The sequence below is a fragment of the Schistocerca cancellata genome, chromosome 3 (genome assembly GCF_023864275.1).
Source record: "Schistocerca cancellata isolate TAMUIC-IGC-003103 chromosome 3, iqSchCanc2.1, whole genome shotgun sequence".
Classification (NCBI taxonomy): domain Eukaryota; kingdom Metazoa; phylum Arthropoda; class Insecta; order Orthoptera; family Acrididae; genus Schistocerca; species Schistocerca cancellata.
The window spans coordinates 760,649,623-760,671,747 of NC_064628.1; the positions used below are offsets into that span (position 1 = coordinate 760,649,623).

At 42.3% G+C, this 22,125-nt stretch overlaps 1 protein-coding gene across 2 annotated transcripts in view; it reads right to left on the minus strand.

Moving 5' to 3' along the window:
• Positions 1-22,125, minus strand: part of LOC126175787 (transcriptional regulator ATRX homolog) — a 483,984-nt gene that overhangs the window by 9,699 nt on the left and 452,160 nt on the right. For both annotated transcript variants that reach the window (XM_049922765.1, XM_049922764.1), the window contains one exon: positions 12,888-12,960. In XM_049922765.1, coding sequence (XP_049778722.1) covers positions 12,888-12,960 — 73 coding nt within the window. The remainder of the gene's footprint in view (positions 1-12,887; positions 12,961-22,125) is intronic.

Sequence of the window (22,125 nt, forward strand, 5' to 3'; positions counted from 1 at the left end):
AGGACATGATGCTCCAAAGATGATTGTCCAGATAACAAAAATTCTTTCATTCATCCTGTGTAGGTCTGCATGTAAATATAATTCAGGGATCTTTGTGAGTGGAGGGACAGAAGCTCATCACAGTTTCATTACAGTTGCTTGAGTGGTGTACAAATGCATACAGGACAAACAAACATTTATAGGTTCAAATGGCTCTGAGCACTATGGGGCTTAACATCGGAGGAACTAAGAACTACTTAAACCTTACTATCCTAAGGACATCACACACATCCATGCCCAAGGCAGGATTTGAACCTGTGACCGTAGCAGTCGTGCGGTTCTGGACAGAAGTGCCTAGCACCGCTTGGCCACTGCGGCCAGCGAACATTTCTTCTTTTTAAATTTTTGTTATTTTTTTTTATCAGTTTTCAATGAAGTAGGTAGTTATTCATTATGTGACCAAGTATCTTAGGCTATCGAAGTCCAAAGAGCCTGATGAGTTAGATTAAACTCACATCCTACTACTTTCAATAATTTAGATGTAAAAGCAGTATCTGGCAATGGTGGTTAAATATTGACAATAAAATATGCTGACTAGCTGGGTTTAGAACATAGGAGTAAAGTTTTATATCACAGAATAATAAAAAATAGCTTAATCACAATTTTTAGAAGTAAATTATGGAAAGAATGTTGGGAGGAGATTTTAAAAGCAGGTAGTGCAGATACAAAATTTAGCTCCTTTTTAAACACATTTCTGTATTACTCTGAATCTTATTTACCCTAAAACTAACAAAGGCAGAATTAATCAAAAGCAAGTACAGCGTATGGATAAATTTTGCTTTTATAGTAACTTTCGCTAGGAAGAAAGAACTGTACAGAATTTGAATGATCTGTAGAAAGAAAGAACTGTACCTAATTCAAAAGACAGGCTTTACTCAGGAGTTGCTTGTAACTCTGTTAGATGATTATATTACATTAAATGTACTTTTTGTTCCAATATATCTGTAGTGAGAAAATCCACCAGGAGGTAGAACATGTCAGAAAACACAAATATCAAGGAATGTTTACCTTCCACAGGTCTCCAGTGAAATGTTGCTCAACGATGTCACAAAACATGTAAATCTTCAATACACCGAGTGCTTATAATAATTCTAAGGCTATTGTAGCCGTGCATCATCACACAGAAAACTGATTTTACAACATTTATATACACTGATCACATTACCACACTGAATTTTTACAGACGTCAGATTCATGTAATGCTCGCATTATTAGATATTGTTGATAACACAGAAAAATCAATCAGTTCTGCCAGGAAATTCATCAATGGAGTAAGAGTTGGGCACCAGCAAAGCCTCCAGGCTGCTCTTAAAGTGAACTTTATTACTAGTTAAATTTTTTATGGCTGCTGGAAAGTTACTGAAAATGTGTGATCCAGCATAATGGACACCTTTCTGGACCATAATACGCAACTTTAAATCTTTGTGAAGATTTGTCTTATTTACAGTATTGATTCCATGTACTGTGATGTAGATTTGAAGAAGAGAGAAATTTTTAATGAGAAATTAAATTAAGGAATAAATGTAAGGGGTGATAAAAAAAGTTCCTATTTGAGGGCGTTGCTACAGAGTATATGCAATGTAGCCTGATTCCGATGCAGGTATGCAAGCACCAAAATGTAGGCAAGGGTTAGTGGGGCATTTGCATCCTTCTGATGTGCACACGGTAAATGCGGAAATGTGAACTGTGGCATATTATTACCGAATGCGTCCAAACAGGACCAACATGCTGTTATTCTTTTCTTGTCTGCCAAATGGCAAACACTAGTAGACATCCATCATAGAATGTAGAATGTGTATGGATAGCATGTCTGCTGAAAACCATAGTTGTGGAATGGTGCACTAAGTTCCATGCTGTTTATAACAAAGCACTTACCATATCGCAAACGTCATGATGCAAAGTTACACCAACTCAAGAGGGACACACTCAAGCAACCGCCCTACAGTCCAGATCCCTCCCAAGTCGATTACCACACTTTTGGTCCCTTAAACAAAGCCTTGAAGAGTCAATGGTTCCTGTTGGACGAAGATTTTGTAGCAGGTGGTTATGGGCTTTACCATACAGGAGGACACAATATTTTACCAATTGGGTATCTTCAACTTGGTGCATCGGTGAGATTATTACCTAAATGCTCATGGGGATTTTACCTCATTGGCAGACCAATTGTGGACTGTATAGCCTTCAAACAGAAATTTTTTGAACACCTCTTACATACTGGGAAGCGGTAGTTGCTTAAGCAGGTCCCTGCTGGATGTTCTTGAGTTCACACCACAAGTAACTTGTATTACACATTTTCGACTTGGAAAACTTTGGCCTGGTTTGATGAGTTACCTCAAAAATGATCCCATATGACATTATGGAATCAAAGTAAGCAAAGTGTGGTGGCCTTTTTTTATTTTACATCACCTATCTCTGACAACATCCATACTGCAAATAGAGATTTGATTAAGAGCTTCAAAGTTCTGTGGTATGATCACCATGGTTGTATTTATTCTCATATTGTAATCCCAAGAATTGAACACACTCAACTTCTTCTATATGGCTGTCATCATATTTTAGGGATATGTGGCTGTCGTAATTTTTTAGACGTACATGAAGGTCAAATTTCGTACAACTTCTAAACTGTATACCATGCATTTTTTCAAAGTTTAGTAACACAATCTGGCTAGGAATCATTTATTAACATCCATGAAAATTTTACTAACTGACCTTTGTTAGATTATACTTAATTTGCCAGTTATTGCAAGGTTTGTATCATAAGCAAACAAAACAAACTTGGAATCTGGTAATTTTGAGATTATAGGTCACTGATATAAACCAGCTTTATGTGAAACCCAGTATTCTATAGAATGCCTAAAATTGAACATAAAAGGATGAAAAATAGATACTTTACATTGCCTTGGCATTGGATACTTTACTGGATAGTCAGCTGGGAAAGTACATAATATGTCTAATCCTGCCATTTTTTCCCGCCACCACTGTTTGCAGTGGCATCTGGGTCTTTGTTTTAATGGCTATGAAAACATTGTATTGTAGTACGACATACAATTATCATGCTGTGGATATCACCATAATAGGTCTCCAGTGTATAGCATCCGGCTGAAGTTCCACAGATGCTCTCCTGTCATCTTTTCCCCCTGTTCTTGTATTGTCATGTCACAAGGGAGTGTAGTGCCAAGACAGGAATCACACCATGCTGAACACACAACAATAGTTCTATAATGAAATATCCCACGTAAGAGCCAATGCTGCTAAAAATTGTGTTTTCTGGACCAAAACCAGTTACCAAAAGTTCGCTAATAATGTGAAAAAGGCTAAGACAACCATGACGAAGGAGCCACAGGACTACTGGCTGCTAAGAAACACTGTGACATATTGACGATTGTGAATTAGACTATGTTGGTCTATCCTGTTACAGAAGCTATGAGTACTATTCAATTTTACGTCACATAAGGCCCATCTGGCAATTGGTCACTGTGGGTGGAACAGGATGTTGAAAGAACGTTCACCCACCTGTAAGAACGCTACCCTTCATGATACTGAGTTGTGCATTCTACTCCATGAGCCTAGCCAGTAGAAGAAAAAAGTTGTTTTGAAAGAGGTGTTGTGGTCAAGCCAATGTTTTTTTTTCAAGCTCATTGATTTTTAGTCCCATCCTGATAGAAAGTACACGTTTATAATGGTCTACCAAGATCATCTCAACTCACTAAGTTTGTAGTTCTCAGAGCTCTGAAATCAAACAGAGTGGAAGAAGTAGCCTGCAACCTCGTCAACATATTTATGTTGCTAGCTGCTCCAATGACTCTACAGTAGAATAAATGCAGGGGATTTGCATAAAATGTGGTAAGGAGCCTAAAGCCTAATTTACATGACGACAGAGGATTGCGCCACTCATTGGGAGGAATGAGTTGCAAGCAAATGGTTCCATGTTTGACTGTAGACATGACACCACCAGTATACACTTCAGTTTCGTTGTTTTGAAGGTCTCTCTGTCGTGTCTGAAATGAAAGTTTTGGCAGCTGCAAGTCACACGAGTTGTGGTGGAGTTGAATCTAGTTGCGTGGAATCGATACATAAGAAAAAAAAAAGAAATGTGTTTAGATTCATGACTGAAGTTGCTCAGCATCCTTGCGGAAATAATTTGTAATGGAAGACCCAAGAAGTTCTTTCAGTTATCTTAGAATGTCACCAGAAGTGTTCACATTTCTTGTAAGTAGAGTTAATTATGTGATAAGGAGTAAAGATACTGTAATGCATGAAGCACTGTTGCCAGAACTGAAATTACATACCATATTGTGTGCATTATCATCGAGAACACTCAGCATGTTATAAAAATGGCTCTGAGCACTATGCGACTTAACTTCTGAGGTCATCAGTCGCCTAGAACTTAGAACTAATTAAACCTAACTAACCTAAGGACAGCACACACATCCATGCCCGAGGCAGGATTCGAACCTGCGACTGTAGTGGTCACACGGTTCCAGACTGAAGCGCCTTTAACCGCACGGCCACACCGGCCGGCGGCATGTTATAAGATGTGGTTTTAGTTGGTGATGATGCTTTTTCACTAACACCAATAATTATTAATATTAACAGTAATAATTGTTAACATTAACAGCAATAATTATTCAAAGCAGGCCACATTAAGAAGAGAATGGTGTGCAAACTACTCTCTTAAAAATAGATCTGTACAGTGACATTATTTCAAAATTCTAACATGTGTGAATGGGGATCACTGCTGCGACATTTTAAACAGATGAATATTGAATGAAGAATGCAACTTCTTGATTTGTGTAGCCTCCTCTCCTGTCAACAATATTCCTTAACAAAGAGTTGACCAACTCAAACAATGGGATTTTAGTCTTGTAGACGAGAGCATTGCCACCTGTAGAATTACTCACTTGTATCTTTCTTATTTCAGTTGTGTATGTACTCCTAACCCAATAAATTTTGCCCTGCAGCTCAGATACTGTCAAACCATCTATGTTCTGATCGCACATGAAGGTCTCAGGAGCAGCAGTAACTGAAATCACACATACACCTATGCAAAGCACAGATATCCAAAGAGCGAACATTATTCTCCATTCCCCATTTCATATTTCAGTTTGTCTGCACTCTATGAACATTCATAACCACAAAACTCATGCAACTAGTGTCGCCAAAGTTGGAAAACGCCGAAAGTGTTTAGTTTCACCGAGTTGCTCAAACGCACGGCGCGCATGCGCAGTGGCTGGTAGCATAGTTGTCTGCAACCTAGTGTCGTCGCGTAAACTAGGCTTAAAGGATTATTGGCCCTCCTTGAATATCAGTCATGGTAAGTTGTGCCACTTACAAAGTCAGGAGAGCATTGACAGAACAAACCAGGGCATTGAGAATATGCTGTGTGCTTGGATATAAGAAGAAAACAACTAGCTGCAGGAGTAACAGTTTGCAGTTCATCCAGCTTATGAAAAATAAAGCTTTTTATTCTGGGATTACCAGGTCACCATACGAAGCTCTGTTCGGCTGCAAAGGTAGAGTAGGTTGCTCGGCGTCATCCCTTCCTGCTGATGTTTTACACGATGTAGAGACTGAGAAAGGTCTTGAAAAAACAACACAACAGCAGAAAGAAAGATGAGATGAACCAATGCATGAGGCCCAGCTCTGAGCAGAAGACATATATGAGAATGCAATCCATGATGGAGGAAACCAAAACAGTGATGAAGCCATGGCTATTGAAGAGTCTCCATTTCTTTGGTTACCGAAAATCTTTCTTTTCCTGATACCTGCTGCATCTGCTTGAAAGAAGCCAGCAGTGCTCATACATGTCAAAAGTGTGGATGAAACATTCATGTAAAACATGGACATACTCCTAAAGACGATGACAATGACAAAGTAGAAGGTTATGGGGTCAACATTCATCATAAATTTTACAGAAAATTTTGTTGGTATTGCATACATGCGCAACAGATACACAGGGGTTGGAACTTAAATAGTGTCAACTATTTATTCACGACCGATACAAAAGAGTTACATATTTGTGCTTGTTACTGTCCTTCAAAGTAGTCACCAGCGTTGTGTAGAACCCGTTGCCAGCAATTTGGAAGGCATAGTATACTGTTAGCAGAGCCTGTTCTGTTGATGCTGCGAATGGAGTGGTCTACTGCCTGTCGAATCTCTGGAACAGTTCTGAAGTGAATGTTATGAAGTGATTCCTTCATCTTCAAAATCAAATCAAAGTCACAAGGACTTAAGCCCAAGGAGTATTGTAGATGGTACAGTACTTCCCAGTCCCATCGATTGAACAGAGCAGCCACAGCTTGCGCTGGATGCACATGCGCGTTGTTGTGCAAAATGATGGGTGGGTTAGCAGAAAGTGTCACTGCTTCTTTCATGAAGCTGGTCACAGGTGATGCTCCAAAAACGAACAGTAATACTGTGCATTGGCAGTCTGCCGTGGAGGAATGTAATGCGTTATGATAACATCAACACAGTTGTACACGAGAATCACCATAACTTTTAACTGCTCCGTAACAGGTGCAAACATGTAACTCTTCTGTATTGGTTGTTGCCTTATTTAAGTTCCAAACCACATACATATTGTTAAAAATTATGAAACAATAAGATCGCTTAGATATTCGCCAACAAAGCAGACTCATGGGAATAAATTTAATGAATTACAACCATTGATGGTGTCTGTCATTGCATGTACACAAAGCAATTATGTTGCACGCTTACACCAGGCCATGAACCTCCGAGCAAAGAAAGTATAAAAATATTACGGATCTTGAACAAAAAGAGTAGAGTTTAAGAAATATTTTTCCTGTTTTCTAAAATAACTCCATGTATTATCACTACTTATTAAGTATTTATGTTATTTGACATGTGCATGAATAAAATTAAATGTAAGTATACATGAAAATCAGGAATATAATTTCAAAAAATACCAGTTGAACGTTTTGCTTATCTACGTTGATTATACCTTTGTTTCACCTATCCTGTCTGGCTTCAGCTGCCACAGACTGTGGTGATGTGTGTGTGTGTGTGTGTGTGTGTGTGTGTGTGTGTGTGTGTGTGTGTGTGTGTGTGTTTTTATGTTTGTGTTTGTTTTCGACAAAGGCCTTGATGGCCGAAAGCTCAGTTTCCCTGTCTTTTTGTTGTGCCTACCTGCGACTCACCATCTCCACTGTATGGTGAGGAGCAACTATCTTTTTCATAATACTGTTATCCTTGAAAAAATATACATTAGCCTGGTCAACGATGATCAAAAATGGTTGAATAGGGGAAAAATATTTTTGTTCAGTGGTAGGAGTGGGCCACAAACAACATACTAAAATTCCCAACTGGTGGGATGTGACCATGGGGTGAGAGGGCTGTTTAAGGGTCCCTTTTTTAAGCTTTTGTTGAATAACTTAAAAATCATGGGTTCTATCAGAAATGTTTCCTTTTACAGAATTAAAGTACATTAAATTTCCTACAAAAAAATGTCCCATTCATTTTCTCTCTAGGACTAATAGCTTCCGCTTTGCAGGGAAGTAGGTTAACAATAAATATTAAATGTGTGTATCACACTTAAGTGCAGTAACTATGATAAAGGATAAATTGTTTACTGGGATTTGTTTGTTCTCCACAAAGTGTGTCAGTACTACATGAAATCAAGATATGAGATACTAGTACTAATGCAAGAAATGCATATGGACAGATTCTACATAAATCTCTGCACAGTGTTCTATATTGCTAGAGGGGAAACTGACTCTTAGTCATCCTGAACATCAGTTGAAGCATTCCTCTGGAAGAGGCAACTTCACCCACTATGAGTGCTGCTCACTTTTCAGTTTACAGACTACACCTCCCCAGCATTTCATGCATAGGTCTCTTATGTGAGTAAACAAAATAACTTCACTGTGCTTGTGTTTGAAGAGTGGAGTTATCTTCAGTTTATTAAGCGAGTATTTATTCACACTTGTTAAGCGAGCCTTTATGTAAAATATGTTCTTATAAAAATGATTGAGAAGTATTTAATTTGTAAGTGTGATGTGTCAGTGACCTAAAGTACTGTTGGTGAGCAAGGGAGTGGATTGGTAAATGCGGCACCTTGTTGCTGTCTATTGTTGACAGCATAATGCAAAGCCATGTAACTGTTGAAGTCACTTAGTGGTGAAATAATAATGACCAGAAAGTTACTGCACTTCACTTACCATTGATTGTGTTACTGGTAGGATGCATAAATCTCAGCCATTGAGGAATTGCTGGTACTTGTACAGTGAGCTGTACTGGGTAGAGCTACTTACCACACACCCACACTGGGTGTGAATATGTTTGATGGAATGGGAATGATCATATTCAGGTCTAGAATAATAATCTGCTACGTGCTTTGCTTGACTTATGTTCAAATATCTGAAGTTCCATAACACCTAGGTGAAGTACCTCTACTGCAGTTGATAATTTGAGCTGCTGAGCCTCTTAGTTAAGAAGTTGGGAGAGCTGAGACTGAGATGAAGCATTTGATAACCCTCAAGCTGTGAAACGTAATAGAGCCTTTGGTACTGGAGACAATGAAATCAATGTTGTCCAATACATACTGACAGCACATTACACTTCAGCCAGGCACTTAAATGTGGTAGAGAGCTGACACCTCGAGCTGTTGAACATTTTTACATGGTTAACGTGGTTCACTTAACAACTACAAATACATATCCTCTTAATAAACGGTAAATAACTATATAATCATAAGCTCAGTGAAGTTACTTTCTCTACTCACATAAGACAACTATACAAGATATGGGAAGGTGAAGTCTGTCCATAAACTGAAAAGCGAGCACCACATGTGTTGGGTGAAGTCGTTTTTCCCAGGTGTTAGTGCAGAGTTCTTCCTAATATCATTTCCCAGAAGAATGCTACAACTGCCATACACGAAGACTTAAGATTTAGTTTTCCTTCCAGCAGTGTAGAACAGTGAGCAGAGATTTACGTAGAATATAGCCAAATGTGTTCTTGCCTTACTATTATTAGTAAATAATATTTGTATTCTATGTAGTATTAACACAGTATAAAATGAAGACCCCCCCCCCCCCCCAGCATATCATCAAACTGTGTAGGCAGTGACTCATATGGTGAACTGTGGAAGGGTCAAATATAACTTTGTGAAACATCCCACAGTTACTACTTGAGAGACAGTGGAGGGAGCGAGCAGGAAATTGTCTGCTCACTCTTCAGCTTACAGACCTACGAAGGAGGGAAATGTATGACAACAACCTGGCACCACTGACCATGTCATTAATCACACATCTGGCCTCCTCCATCCTCTCTCTTTCCTGCCTGTCACATCCCCATAACACAATTTATCCCTTAACATGATTCTACTGCACTTAGATGTGGCACACATATTTAGTATTTGTTCTTAACCCACTTCATTTGACAATAAACACTAATTAATACCATTAAAACACCATTTTAATAATATTAGAGAAGGAAAGTTGCTACTCACCATCTAGCGGAGATGCCGAGTCATGATAAGCACAACAAAAAGATTCACACAATTAGAGCTTTCGGCCATTGAGGCCTTTGTCAGCAACACACACACACACACACACACACACACACACACACACACAAGTTGCACACACGTCTGCAGTCTCAGATAACTGAAACCACACTGCGAGCAGCAGCACCAGTGCATGATGGAAGTGGCGACTGGGTGAGGATAAGGTGGAGGCTGCGACAGGGAGGAGGAGGGATAGTATGACAGTATGGTGGGGGTGGTGGACAGAGAAAGTGCTGCAGTTTAGACGGAGGGCAGGAGAGAAGGTGGAGGGGCTAAGTAGTGGAAAGGAGAGAAATAAAAACAAAGTAAAAGACTGGGTGTGGCGGTGAAATGATGGTTGTGTAGTGCTGTTATGGGAACAGGGAGAGTGCTGGATGGGTAAAAACAGTGACTAACGAAAGTTGAGGCCAGGAGGGTTACGGGAACATAGCATGTATTGCAGGGAAAGTTCCCACCTATGCAATTCAGAAAAGCTGGTGTTGGTGGGAAGGATCCATATGGAACAGGCTGTGAAGCAGTCATTGAGATGAGGGATATCATGTTTGGCAGCGTGTTCAGCAACAGGGTGGCCCACTTGTTTTCTGGCCACAGTTTGTCGGTGGCCATTCATGCTGACAGACAGCTTGTGGTCGTCATGCCTACATAGAATGCAGCACAATGGTTGCAGCTTAGCTTGTAAATCACATGACTGGTGTCACAGGTAGCCCTGCCTTTGATGGGATAGTTGACGTTAGGGACCAGACTGGAGTAGGTGGTGGTAGGATGATGTATGGGACAGGTCTTGCATCTAGATATATTACAGGGGTATGAGCCATGAGGTAAGGGATTGGGAGCAGGGGTTGTGTAAGGATGGACGAGTATATTGTGTAGGTTTGGTGGACGGCGGAATACCATTGTAGGAGGGGTGGGAAGGATAGTGGGCAGGACATTTCTCATTTCAGGGCACAATGAGAGGTAATCGACACCCTGGCAGAGAATCTAATTCAGCTGCTCCAGTCCTGGATGGTACCGAGTTAAGAGGAGAATGTTCCTCTGTGGCCGCACTCTGGGACTTTGGGAGGTGGCATGAGACTGGAAAGATAAGGCATGGGGAATTTGTTCAAGGTTGAGAGGATAATTACAGTTAGTGAAGGCTTCAGCGAGACCCTTGGTATATTTTGAGAGGGACTGCTCGTCACTGCAGATGCAACGACCACGGGTGGCTGGGCTGTATGGAAGAGACTTATTGGTATTGAATGGGTGGCAGCTGTCGAAGTGGAGGTATTGCTGGTGGTTAGTAGGTTTGATATGGATGGAGGTACTGATGTAGCCATCTCTGAGGTGGAGGTCAACATCTAGGAAGATGGCTTGTTGGATTGAGTAGGACCAGGTGAAGCAAATGGGGGAGAAGTTGTTGAGGTTCTGGAGGAATGGGGATAGGATGTCCTCACCTTCAATCCACATAGCAAAGATGTCATCAATGAATCTGAACCAGGTGACGGATTTAGGATTCTGGGTGTTTAGGAAAGACTCCTCTAAACGGCCCATGAATAGGTTGGCATAGGATGGTGCCATGTGGGTGCCCATAGCTGTACCCCAGATTTCTTTGTAGGTAATGCCTTCAAAGGAGAAGTAATTGTGGATGAGGATATAGTTGGTCCTGGTGAGTAGGAAGGAGGTTGTTGGTTTGGAATCCATAGGGCGTCTGGAAAGGTAGTGTTCAATAGCAGTAAGCCCATGGGCATTAGGAATGTAGTGTACAGGGAGGTGGCATCAATAGTGACGAGCAGGGCACTGTGTGGTAATGGGACAGGAACTGTGGAGAGTCGGTGGAGGAAATGGTTGGTATCTTTTATATATGAGTATAGGTTCCGGGTAATAGGTTGAAGGTGTTGGTGCACATGGCACCATCCTATGCCAACCTATTCATGGGCCATCTAGATGCAAGACCTGTCCCATACATCCCTCTATCACCACCTACCCCAGTCCGGTCACTGACATCACCTATCCCATCAAAGGCAGGGCTACCTGTGAAACCAGTCGTATGATTTACAAGCTAAGCTGCAACCACTGTGCTGCATCCTATCAACAAGCTGTCTGTCAGCATGAATGGCTACCGACAAACAGTGGCCAAAAAACAATTGGGCCACCCTGTTCGTGAACAAGCTGCCAAACATGATAGCCCTCATCTCAATGACTGCTTTACAGCCTGTGCCTTATGGATCCTTCTCACCAACACCCAAATTTTCCGAATTGCGCAAGTGGGAACTTTCCCTACAATAATCCTACGTTCCCATAACCCTCCTGCCCTCAACTGTTGTTAGTCACTGTCCTCACCCATCTAACCCTCTCCCTGTACCCATTCCAGCAACCGTCATTTCACCACCACACACAGTCTTTTACTTTGTTTTTATTTCTCTCCTTTCCGCTACTTAGCCATCCCTCCATCCTCAATGTCCGTCTAAACTGCAGCACTTTCTCTGTCCACCACCCGCACCATACTATTCCTCCCCTCCTCCCCAACCCAGCCTCCTCCTTACCCCCACCCAGTCACCACTCCCATCATGCACTGGTGCTGCTGCTCACAGTGTGGTTACAGTTATCTGAGACTGCAGACGTGTGTGCAAGTTGCATTTGTGTGTGTGTGTGTGTGTGTGTCATTTGCTGACAAAGGCCTTAATGGTTGAAAGCTATAACTATGTGAATCTTTTTGTTGTGCCTATCATGACTCAGCATCTCCAGTATATGGTAAGTAGCAACTTTCCTTCTCTAATATTGTTCCACTGAATACTGGAGTTTCGGTTGTTTGATTTCATTTTAATAATCTGTGATTTTCCATCTCCTGCAATGCACAAACTATTAGTCCCATAGCAAAAAATGAATAGGGCCTTTTTTATAGGAATTTATTGTAGCTTAATTTTGTACTGGGAATCATTTTTGCTAGAAGCCACATTTTTCATGTCATTCGAAAAAAATATAAAAATGTGACCTTTAATTCCCACCCCACACACTCACATCCCACCAGTTGAGATCTTTAGTGTGTTGTTCATGGCACTCCCTTCTAAAACAGCACAAAAATTTGCAACTACATCATCATATAAGTGATTGTAAAACAATGTGTAGTGAATACTATTTATCCCTCTAAATTTCTGTAAGTAGGTAAATTGTGATTGGCATGTCTCATAAGTGTCATAATCACAGTCTATTTGTGACATTTTTTGTTTGTTTTCAGTATTACTATAAGACAATGGTCAAGGGACGAAAGTAAAATAAATTGTCTACCGTTATTTACAATTGTACTTCATTATTCAAATATTAATATGGTTTGGAACAAGTATAATCTTACCTCCATATGATTCTGGTTGTGCAACTTGCATTATGGTTGGACTGATGGCACGCATCTGCCCAAAATCTTTAACCTAGACAGAGATAAAATGAGTCAAACATGAAAAACAATACTATACATTATGTATGTTATGCGTTACAGGAGAAGCTAATATCCTGAAACTATTTTTTTAAATATTTTATTTCTAATCATAGATGTGCATTGCTACTTTTTTCTTTGCCAAACTGCACAGATAGATGTGGCTTTTCTGAGGAAATTTTCTTCATGATATTCATTAGTTTAAAACAGCATAAAAGACTGAGGTTGGATGAGATATTATTACAATCGGAACAGTTCAAGAAAAATTCCAATCTGTTACTGTGCCCAACATGTCGATGTAGCACGGCTGACAGCCAGCGCTATTACTGCAATACTCCGCACTGGCCTCCATGCTACTTTCAGTCACTTACGATTGAATTCTTTTGCCTAAAAATACTGGGTACTGCCATTACACTGCCTTCCTACTCGGAGAAGATCTGGTCCCACTGGTCTTACTTCACCCAAGTACTCTACTTTGATTACAACTATACTCTTTATGTGTATAGTTACCACAACTTATCTATTCCAAACTAATACATTAGTACTACATCAAATAAGTCACTATTTTAAGAATCACCATGTGCTAGGAATTGTGACACTTTAAGTCATTGTTACTTGACTTCTCCTATTCTGATACTGCTCCACATGCTGTAGCATTTATTCCACAATTATCTGCCCTTCTTCGGCTGCTATCATTTAGTTTAAGGAGAGGTCCAGACCTGGCTCCCTAGTATCGTTAAGAAAGGTAAGATTCTGTTTGAATAAGATCTGCAGTGGTTCATCTGGCCAGTACAGCTCTGGCTGTGTCACACTAAATAGAGTAACTCCAGTGATGGTCACTTGTAAATGAAATGCTACTACATCTCACCTAGTCCTGTTAGTTAGCAGTACGCTGTCTCAAAACTAAATATTTTATCCTGGTGAGTTTCCCTTGTTCATGACAACCAGCTACCACCATAGTGTCACGTACACTGAATAGACCCAGTGGGGACCTCCTCCCCAAAAATAAGGTTTTGGTTCAATCACCTCCTTTGGGCAATGATGTTCTCCCATTTTTCCCTTAAATAATTGCAGGATGCATGTGTCCCTACTCACTATAACCTCATGAGTTCAGCGTATGGTGACCACCCCATTATGACATTTCTGGAGCTCACCCGCACTCATCTCCATGCACTGATCCCTGTGTTCTGCTAGAAGGAACACTACTTTTTTCCCCTCACTTGCATAAAATTCCTAACTGCTGCTCGCTTCACCAGGTAAGTGTGCACTGTGTAACATCAAAATACATTGTGTTTCACAGCTACTGTTATTTTTACCGATATGTATAATTGCACACTACCTGTTACTACAGCCTCGCAGCACTAAAATAGTAAAATGTTACTACTCCCTCTGTTGCACTGTGGTAGTAAAATGGTTAACTCCTGACTACTCAGTTCCACTAGTAATTGTAATTCCAATGGCAACTCTCCTTGCACTTTGAGTCCTCAGTCCCTTCAGAAATTGCTTAGCGAGAGCCAGACAGAACTTAACTAATCATGTAGTGCCTGATGGATTGCCTCCTTCAAATTTGTTATCTCAAGCCTTATGTCCCAGATGCTATCTCCTAGCGACTGCAATAACCTTGTTGAGGTTAACCTTGCATCTAAGACCTGCATAAATGCTTGCACTGCCTCCAAATCCAGGTTCAGGGTACCAGCATAGGTCCTGGCATAACCACAACTTCTTTAGTCAGCTGGCATAGCATGCATGTGTTGTTCAGCACGTCACTCTCAAAGTTCATAATTCACATGGAATGTGAGTCTACAGTCACCTCATTCACTTCTGCTAACCCTCTTGTGGCTTCTGCTGTTTCATTCAACTTGCTAAAGTCACTTGTGTCTACTGTCTCAAAGATTGTCTTCAATATATTATTGACAGCATCTATACATGCCCTTTTTACTCTACTAAGCTCACACATAACTACTCCAATCACCTCTTGCATCTGTTCCTTTAATCGTGCAGATGTCTCGAGAAAGTTCCTGTATTCCTTTGAGATCTCTACCTGTTTCTCGCTACTAATTGGCAATTCTTGCACCCCTGAAAATACTCCTTCCAGCCTCCTGTTTCATTTTGAATCTCCCACACATTACATACTAAACTTAAAGACCATTTATGGCTAGCAAATACCACATCTGGCTGTCTGGAAAACAACACTCCACCATCCGTGTGAGGCACTTGCAGTCCAATTAGTCTGCTCTGGCAAAGAGTACTCCCAAAACTAATATCCTTCTTCTCTTTCACCTGGCAGCCTGAGGACAGTGATCCACTCATCTCCCCTCCCCCAAGAAGCCTGCTGTCTATGAATATTAATCATCTTATTGTTTTACTAGCACAAATACATATATATGTCTACCCCTATGACTGTCAACATTATGTCCTACACTACTCACACAAATAAACTGCAGAATATTGATACACATAACTACTTTCTTGTTCTTATAATGAGTCTGAGGTATCCCGACTTCCCTCTAACATTGCTCATCATTTCACTTTTTCCTCTTAATATCCTTTCTTGCCTTTAATAGCACTTCTCATGGAACTGCCTCTGGCACATTCCTGAAAGGTTGCAGATGTCCCACACGCACAGTCGTTGTCCTTCTTGGTAACTGCAGCTCCACATTTGCTGGTGACCGAGTTTCAATTGAAACTTCCTGGCAGATTAAAACTGTGTGCCAGACCGAGACTCGAACTCGAGACCATTGCCTTTCGCGGGCAAGTGCTCTACCGTCTGAGCTACACAAGCATGACTCACGCCCCATCCTCACAGCTTTACTTCTGCCAGTACCTCGTCTCCTACCTTCCAAACTTTACAGAAGCTCTCCTGCGAACCTTGCAGAACTAGCACTCCTGAAAGAAAGGATATTGCTGTGAGGACGGGGCGTGAGTCGTGCTTGGGCAGCTCAGACGGTAGAGCACTTGCCCGCGAAAGGCAAAGGTCCCGAGTTCGAGTCTCGGTCCGGCACACACTTTTAATCTTCCAGGAAGTTTCACATCAGCGCACACTTCGCTGCAGAGTGAAAATCTCATTCTGGATAGTTTCAATTACTTGGGGCAGGCACTGGTACCATTTTAAAACCTTCATCTTCTCCTTCGACATATATGGACCACCGCTCGTGGCCCTGATTTGGTATCTCTGCACAGTAATCTTCATGTGGACTAAATTCTTTATTGGTGTTCTGTGGCCCTGCTGTTCTGCACGATAGTGACCCAGTGTTTGTATTGCAGCTATCTTTCTGTTTAGCCCATCACGTTTCCATGATTCCTTCCTGTCTTGTGTTCTACTATGTACTCAAATTCACTGAGCCCCACTGCCCATCTAGTTAATTTACTAGAAGGGTCCTTCAATCCTAGTAACCACTTTAAAGCTGTATGGTCTGTTATCACCTTGGACTTCCTCCCATACAAATAACATTGAAAGTATGTTATCCCGTATACTAGACTATACATCTCTCTCTCTTTCCATTGCAGAGTAATTTCTTTCTGCAGCATTCAATTGTCTTGATGCAAAGGCAACAGGATGTTCTTGACCACCAATCTACAGGCTCTAAACACAGCTAAGGACATGGTTTGATGCACCACTTGACAATACAAATTCTTTCTGAAAGTCTGGAAACACCAGAACTGGACTGGATGGTAACACTTTCTTTAACTTGTCAAATGCTCTCTGACATTCCTGCAACCACACAAACTTAATCCTTTTCTTCAACAATTGTGTAGGAGGTATTGCAAATCTGCAAATCCCTTTACAAACCTCCTACAATAATTTGTGAAACCAAGGAAAGATTGTTACTCCCTAGTAGTTTGTGGTACTGGAAAATCTTCCACTGCTTGCACAACCCCAGAACAGTTGTTAAATAATTCTTACTTATGACATGGCCTAAATAGTTAACTTTCTTCAGCACAAAGTGATAAGTTTTTGGCACTGAGCGAGAGACATGCTGCTCGTAATCTGCTGAATACTTCTTTGAGACATTGTCTATGTACCTGCACATCCTTTGAATGGATAATCATGTAATCAAGATATACTAACCACTGGCGTAGTTTCAGTACTTCGTCCAGAAACCATTGGAATGTCACTGACACATTTTTCAACTCAAATGGCATCCTCGTACACTGGTAGTGTCCCCCTTTGCTAAAAAAGTTGTTTTGTCTACCGTCAGGAGCCACTTCTAACTAATGGTATCTGCTCTTTCAGTCCAACATTGAGAAATATTTGCTTTTTGCTGGTTGGCTTGGTGTATAAAGGGACCGAACTACAGGGTCATTAGTCCTTTTTTCTGGACACAAGCAACGCTCAAGGTACAAAAACACCCAAATTACGTTTGAGAGAGTAAAGGAATGGGGAAATACACGTAAAAAGAAAATGAATGGAATGAACAAGAAACAGGGAAAACATACACCACAAGGAAAAGTAGAAGAGGGTATTAAAACCATAGAGAAGATGGTCTGATCTCAATAATAAAAAAGGATGTGCCAGCCACTCTGCAACACATTAAAATGTCCACCCCAAAAAGACAAGGCGAGATGAACACATGTAGGGAAAAGACAACCACCAAGACAAATAATTCAAAGGAAGTGCGACAGAGTTAAAATGGAGGGAGGGTGGCGACCTCGGAGAGAAGGCAAAATGTCCACCATTAGATGGTATGATAAAAATCCACCTCACGAATACAACATAAAACTAAATCTGCTGTTGAGGCATTGTCGCCCAACACCGAAGGTAGGGTGTTGGTAAGGTTAAAAGTCTGCCGCAGTGGGGCTAAAAGTAGGCAGTCCAGCAAGATGTGGACAACAGTCTTATGCGAGCCACAGTGACACCGAGGAGGGTTCTCACGACAGAGGAAGTGGCCATGTGTTAGCCACGAATGGCCAATGCAGAGCCGGCAGAGAACCATAGAGTCCCTGCGAGAGGCCTGCATGGAGGACTTCCACACATTCATAGTCTCCATAATGGCACGCAGTTTGTTGTGTGTACCAAGAGTATGCCATTCCGTCTCCCAAAGCTGAAAAACCTTGCAGCATAATAATGATCACATGTCAGTTACGGGGATTCCAATCTCCACAAGCGGTTTCTGTGTAGCCTGTTTGGCCAGCCTGTCAGCAAGTTCATTTCCTGGGATTCCGATGTGGCCTGGGGTCCACACAAACACCACGGAATGATTAGACCATTCCAGGGAATAGATGGACTCCTGGATGGTGGCTACCTAAGGATGGGAAGGGCAGCACTGGTCGATAGCTTGTAGGTTGCTCAAGGAGTCAGTACAGAGAAGAAACAACTCACCAGGGCACGAGTGGATTTGTTCAAGAGCATGGGAAACGGCTGCCAGCTCTGCAGTGAAAACACTGCAGCCATTTGGCAAGGAGTGTTGTTCAATATGTCCTCCATGAACAAATGTGAAGCCAAATGACCATCAGCCATCAAGCCGCAGGTGTAAACCACTTCATGGTCCTAGTACATGTCAAGAATCGAGAGGCAGTGACAGCAGAAAGCCGTGGGGTTAAATGAGTCTTTAGGACCATGTGAAAGGTCGAGGAGAAGCTTCGGCCTAGGTGTACACCATGGAGGTACATGTGAATGGACCTCAAGTATAGTTAGTAAAGGCAAGGACTCCACTTCAGACAGAAGAGATCAGATGCGAACTGCAATCATAAGCTCTGACCTGGGCCTCCGATGGGGGAGATGAACCGCCATGGGTGGGAAAAGGAAACAGTAATCTGGATGCTCAGGAGAACTACGAATGTGTGCAATGTAACTGGCGAGCAATTATGCACACCTGACCTTCAATGGTGGGACTCCAGCCTCCACCACGATGCTCGTCACCGGACTCGTCCTAAAAGCTCTCACTGACAGTCGAACACCACACTGGTGCACTGGCTCAAATAAACACAACACTGAGGGTGCCAGCAAACCATAAACCAGACTGCCATAGTCATGGCAGGATTGAACAAGGGCTCTGTAGAGCTGCAGCAGCATAGAGCGATCTGCACCCCAGTTGGTGTTGCTCAGGCAGCGGAGAGCATTGACGTGCTACCAGCACTTCCGCACAGCTGCTCTTACACCATTAATGGCCACTAAAAATAGAGATACACTCAGTATAGAGCCCTGCGGGACCCATTCTTCTGGATATGGGGGGGATCTATGGGAGGCATCAATATGGACACAGAAAGTAAGGAGCGATAGGAAATTATGGATAAAAATTGGGAACGGGACCTGGAGACCCCATCCATAAAATGTGGCAAGGGTATGATGTCACCAGGTCGTGACACAAGCTTTTTGCAAACCAAAAAAGATGACAAGCAGGTGCTGGCATCTGGAAAAGGCTGTTCTGATGGCAAACTCATGGGAAACTAGATTATCAGTGATAGAGCGACCCTGGCGGAAACCGTCCTGGCCTGGAGCCAGTAGGCCACGTGACTCCAGGACGCAACACAACCGCCGACTTACCATACATTCTAACAGGTTACAAAAAATGTTGGTGAGGCTAATGGGCAGATAGCCATCTGCATCAAGTGGGTATTTGCCGGGTTTGAGCACTGGCATGATAGTGCTCTCTCGCCATTGTGATGGAAAGATGCAATTGCACCAGATCCACTTGAAGATGATGAGGAGACATTGCTTGTAGTTGGACGAGAGATGTTTAATCATCTGACTGTGGATCTGATCTGGCCCAGAAGCTGTGTCAGGGCAATGTGCAAGGACACTGAGGAGCTCCCACTCTGTAAATGGAACATTAAAGGGCTCACTGTGACGTTCAGTGAATGAGATGGCTTTCCTCTCCATCTGCCATTTGAGGGTGCAAAATGCTGGGGGATAATTCTCTGATGTGGAGGCTCAAGCACAGTGCTCATCAAAGTGCTTGGCAACTGTGTTTGCATTGGTAGACAAAACACCATTGATGTTAATGCCAGTGACACCTGTCAGGGTCTGGTACCCAAAAACACGTCTGAACTTCGCCCAGACTTGGGAAGGTGACGTATGGCACCCAATGGTCGAGATGTACCTCTCCCAACATTCCTGTTTCCATCTTTTTATAAGCTGGTGAACACGGGCACAGAGCTGTTTAAAAGCTATTAGGTGCTCTAGGGAAGGGTGCCATCCAGCCGATCACAAGCGACTAATGCCCGGGATTGGGCTGAGGATGCTGTCTGAATGAAGACTGCACCGCTTCTCATCTTGGACAGCGCTGTCACTTTCCCAAACTTATCCTCAAGATGTTCAACAAAAAACTGAGGCTTCGTAGGTAGAAAGGAGTCCCCATCCATTCTGCTACAGACTAAATACTGAGGCGAATATGGCTCTCTTCTTTCTGTAGCCCTACATTCCTCTCATGGTGTAGTGAGGGAGGGACACGATTTAGAGTCATATCTGTCAGCATCGTACTTGATCTTGCCCTTCTTAGAGACTGCTGGTGCAGTACGGTCACCAGCAAGAGTTGACTTAGTCTGCTTCATTGTGGGTCATCTGCCCTGATGCCACCCACTCCGATCAGAGGCTCTCCCCATGTGTGCCACCCAGTCACAGCCAAGGCCACCTGGCATGATGGCCGTTGCCAGGAGTCCTGATGCCCCGGGAAGACAGGCATCTACTCCTTGGCATATGTGGGGAGTTTACAGTTCAGGTATCAGCAGTGCGATCCCTGTGTTGTCAGGGGGGCTACCACCAAATGGGTACATGATGGCCCCACCACAACGGACTGACTACCATGCTGGATATTGGGCAAGAGAGAAATCCAATATTGTTATGGGGGTGAAAGAGGACAGGAGACAATGGAAGAAGGTGACATACCCTGGAAAGTGTCCTTGCCCAAATAGTTGAATTGCAGGTGGAGATGCAAAGCCATGACAAGAGGTTCAAGAGATCGAATCTAAATGCACTAGGGATAGCTCATGCACAACGTTAAGGCGTCCTTCCCCATATGGCCCACACTTCTGTAGAATTAGGGAAGTGGCAGGTCAAACCATAAAATGGGACCTGAACTTATAGGTCCAAAAAGTGTGAGACTCCTTTTAGTCACCTCTTACAACAGGCGGGGATACCTCAAGCCTATTCTAACTCCTGGACCCACAGGGGGAATTTGCTTTTGCCGAAGTTATCTATGATCTCCATGATGTTTGGAATAGGAAATGCATATTTTGCAGTCTTGCTATTCAAATAGCGATAATTGGGTAGGTACAATTACAATCCTCCCCCTCAGACACTATTATTTTCTTCTATTATTCTATCATCAGCTAACTGTTGGGCTAAGAACTCTTCTACAACTGCTTGCAATGACTATGGTGTTCTATATGGTCTTTGGTATACTGGTGCTTCATTTCCTGTTCGAATCCTGTGTTGTGTTACTGGCATGGCAGGCAATAGGCCTCTCAGAAAAAAAAAAGATCCAGGAGTCCAGCAACAGGTCGTTCAACTGTGCTCTTTCTGTTCCTTCCAAATGCTTCAACTTCTCACGAAATGCAGTCCTAGCAGCATCCTGTGCCTCATTATAGGTCACACCTCCTGTGTGGCAATCTCCCTCATCTGGAATCTCTAGCACAGCTAATAACGTTCTCTTCAACAACATTACATCTTCAGCACCAAAATTATCCACACTGACAGATACCACTTTTCCTCCATCCCTTTCCTGAATGTGTACAATACAACAAAACAACATGCTGTGTCTAATACTTCACTACCCTGCAACAGTTCTATAACACATATCACACCTACTGCTAAGTTCAGTTCCTCATTCACCCATAGCTATTTTCCAGTGCCTTTCTACATACAAGCACACGAATCAGGCCTTAAGGCTATTGCTTGCAGTTTAACTGGACTGTCTTTTATACTCAACACTCCTCATGGCAGATTAACACCGACAACAGTTTCTCCTAGCTGGAATGTCTTCCCTCTCAGTTCCATTAAACATCATTGAAGATCAATTATGGCATGACGTTGATGCAGAAAATCTAAACCTAGGCTTGAGCTGTACCCCTTGCTTACATGAGACACTGCCTAAACTTGGGTGTCCCAACTGAAAATCTCACCACTGCTGACCCCAATGGTCATATGTCTTTATCCCCTACCCCACATACATCATAGGGTGGTGGATTCCACTGCCTCCTACCCACTAATTCTCTCGAGGCT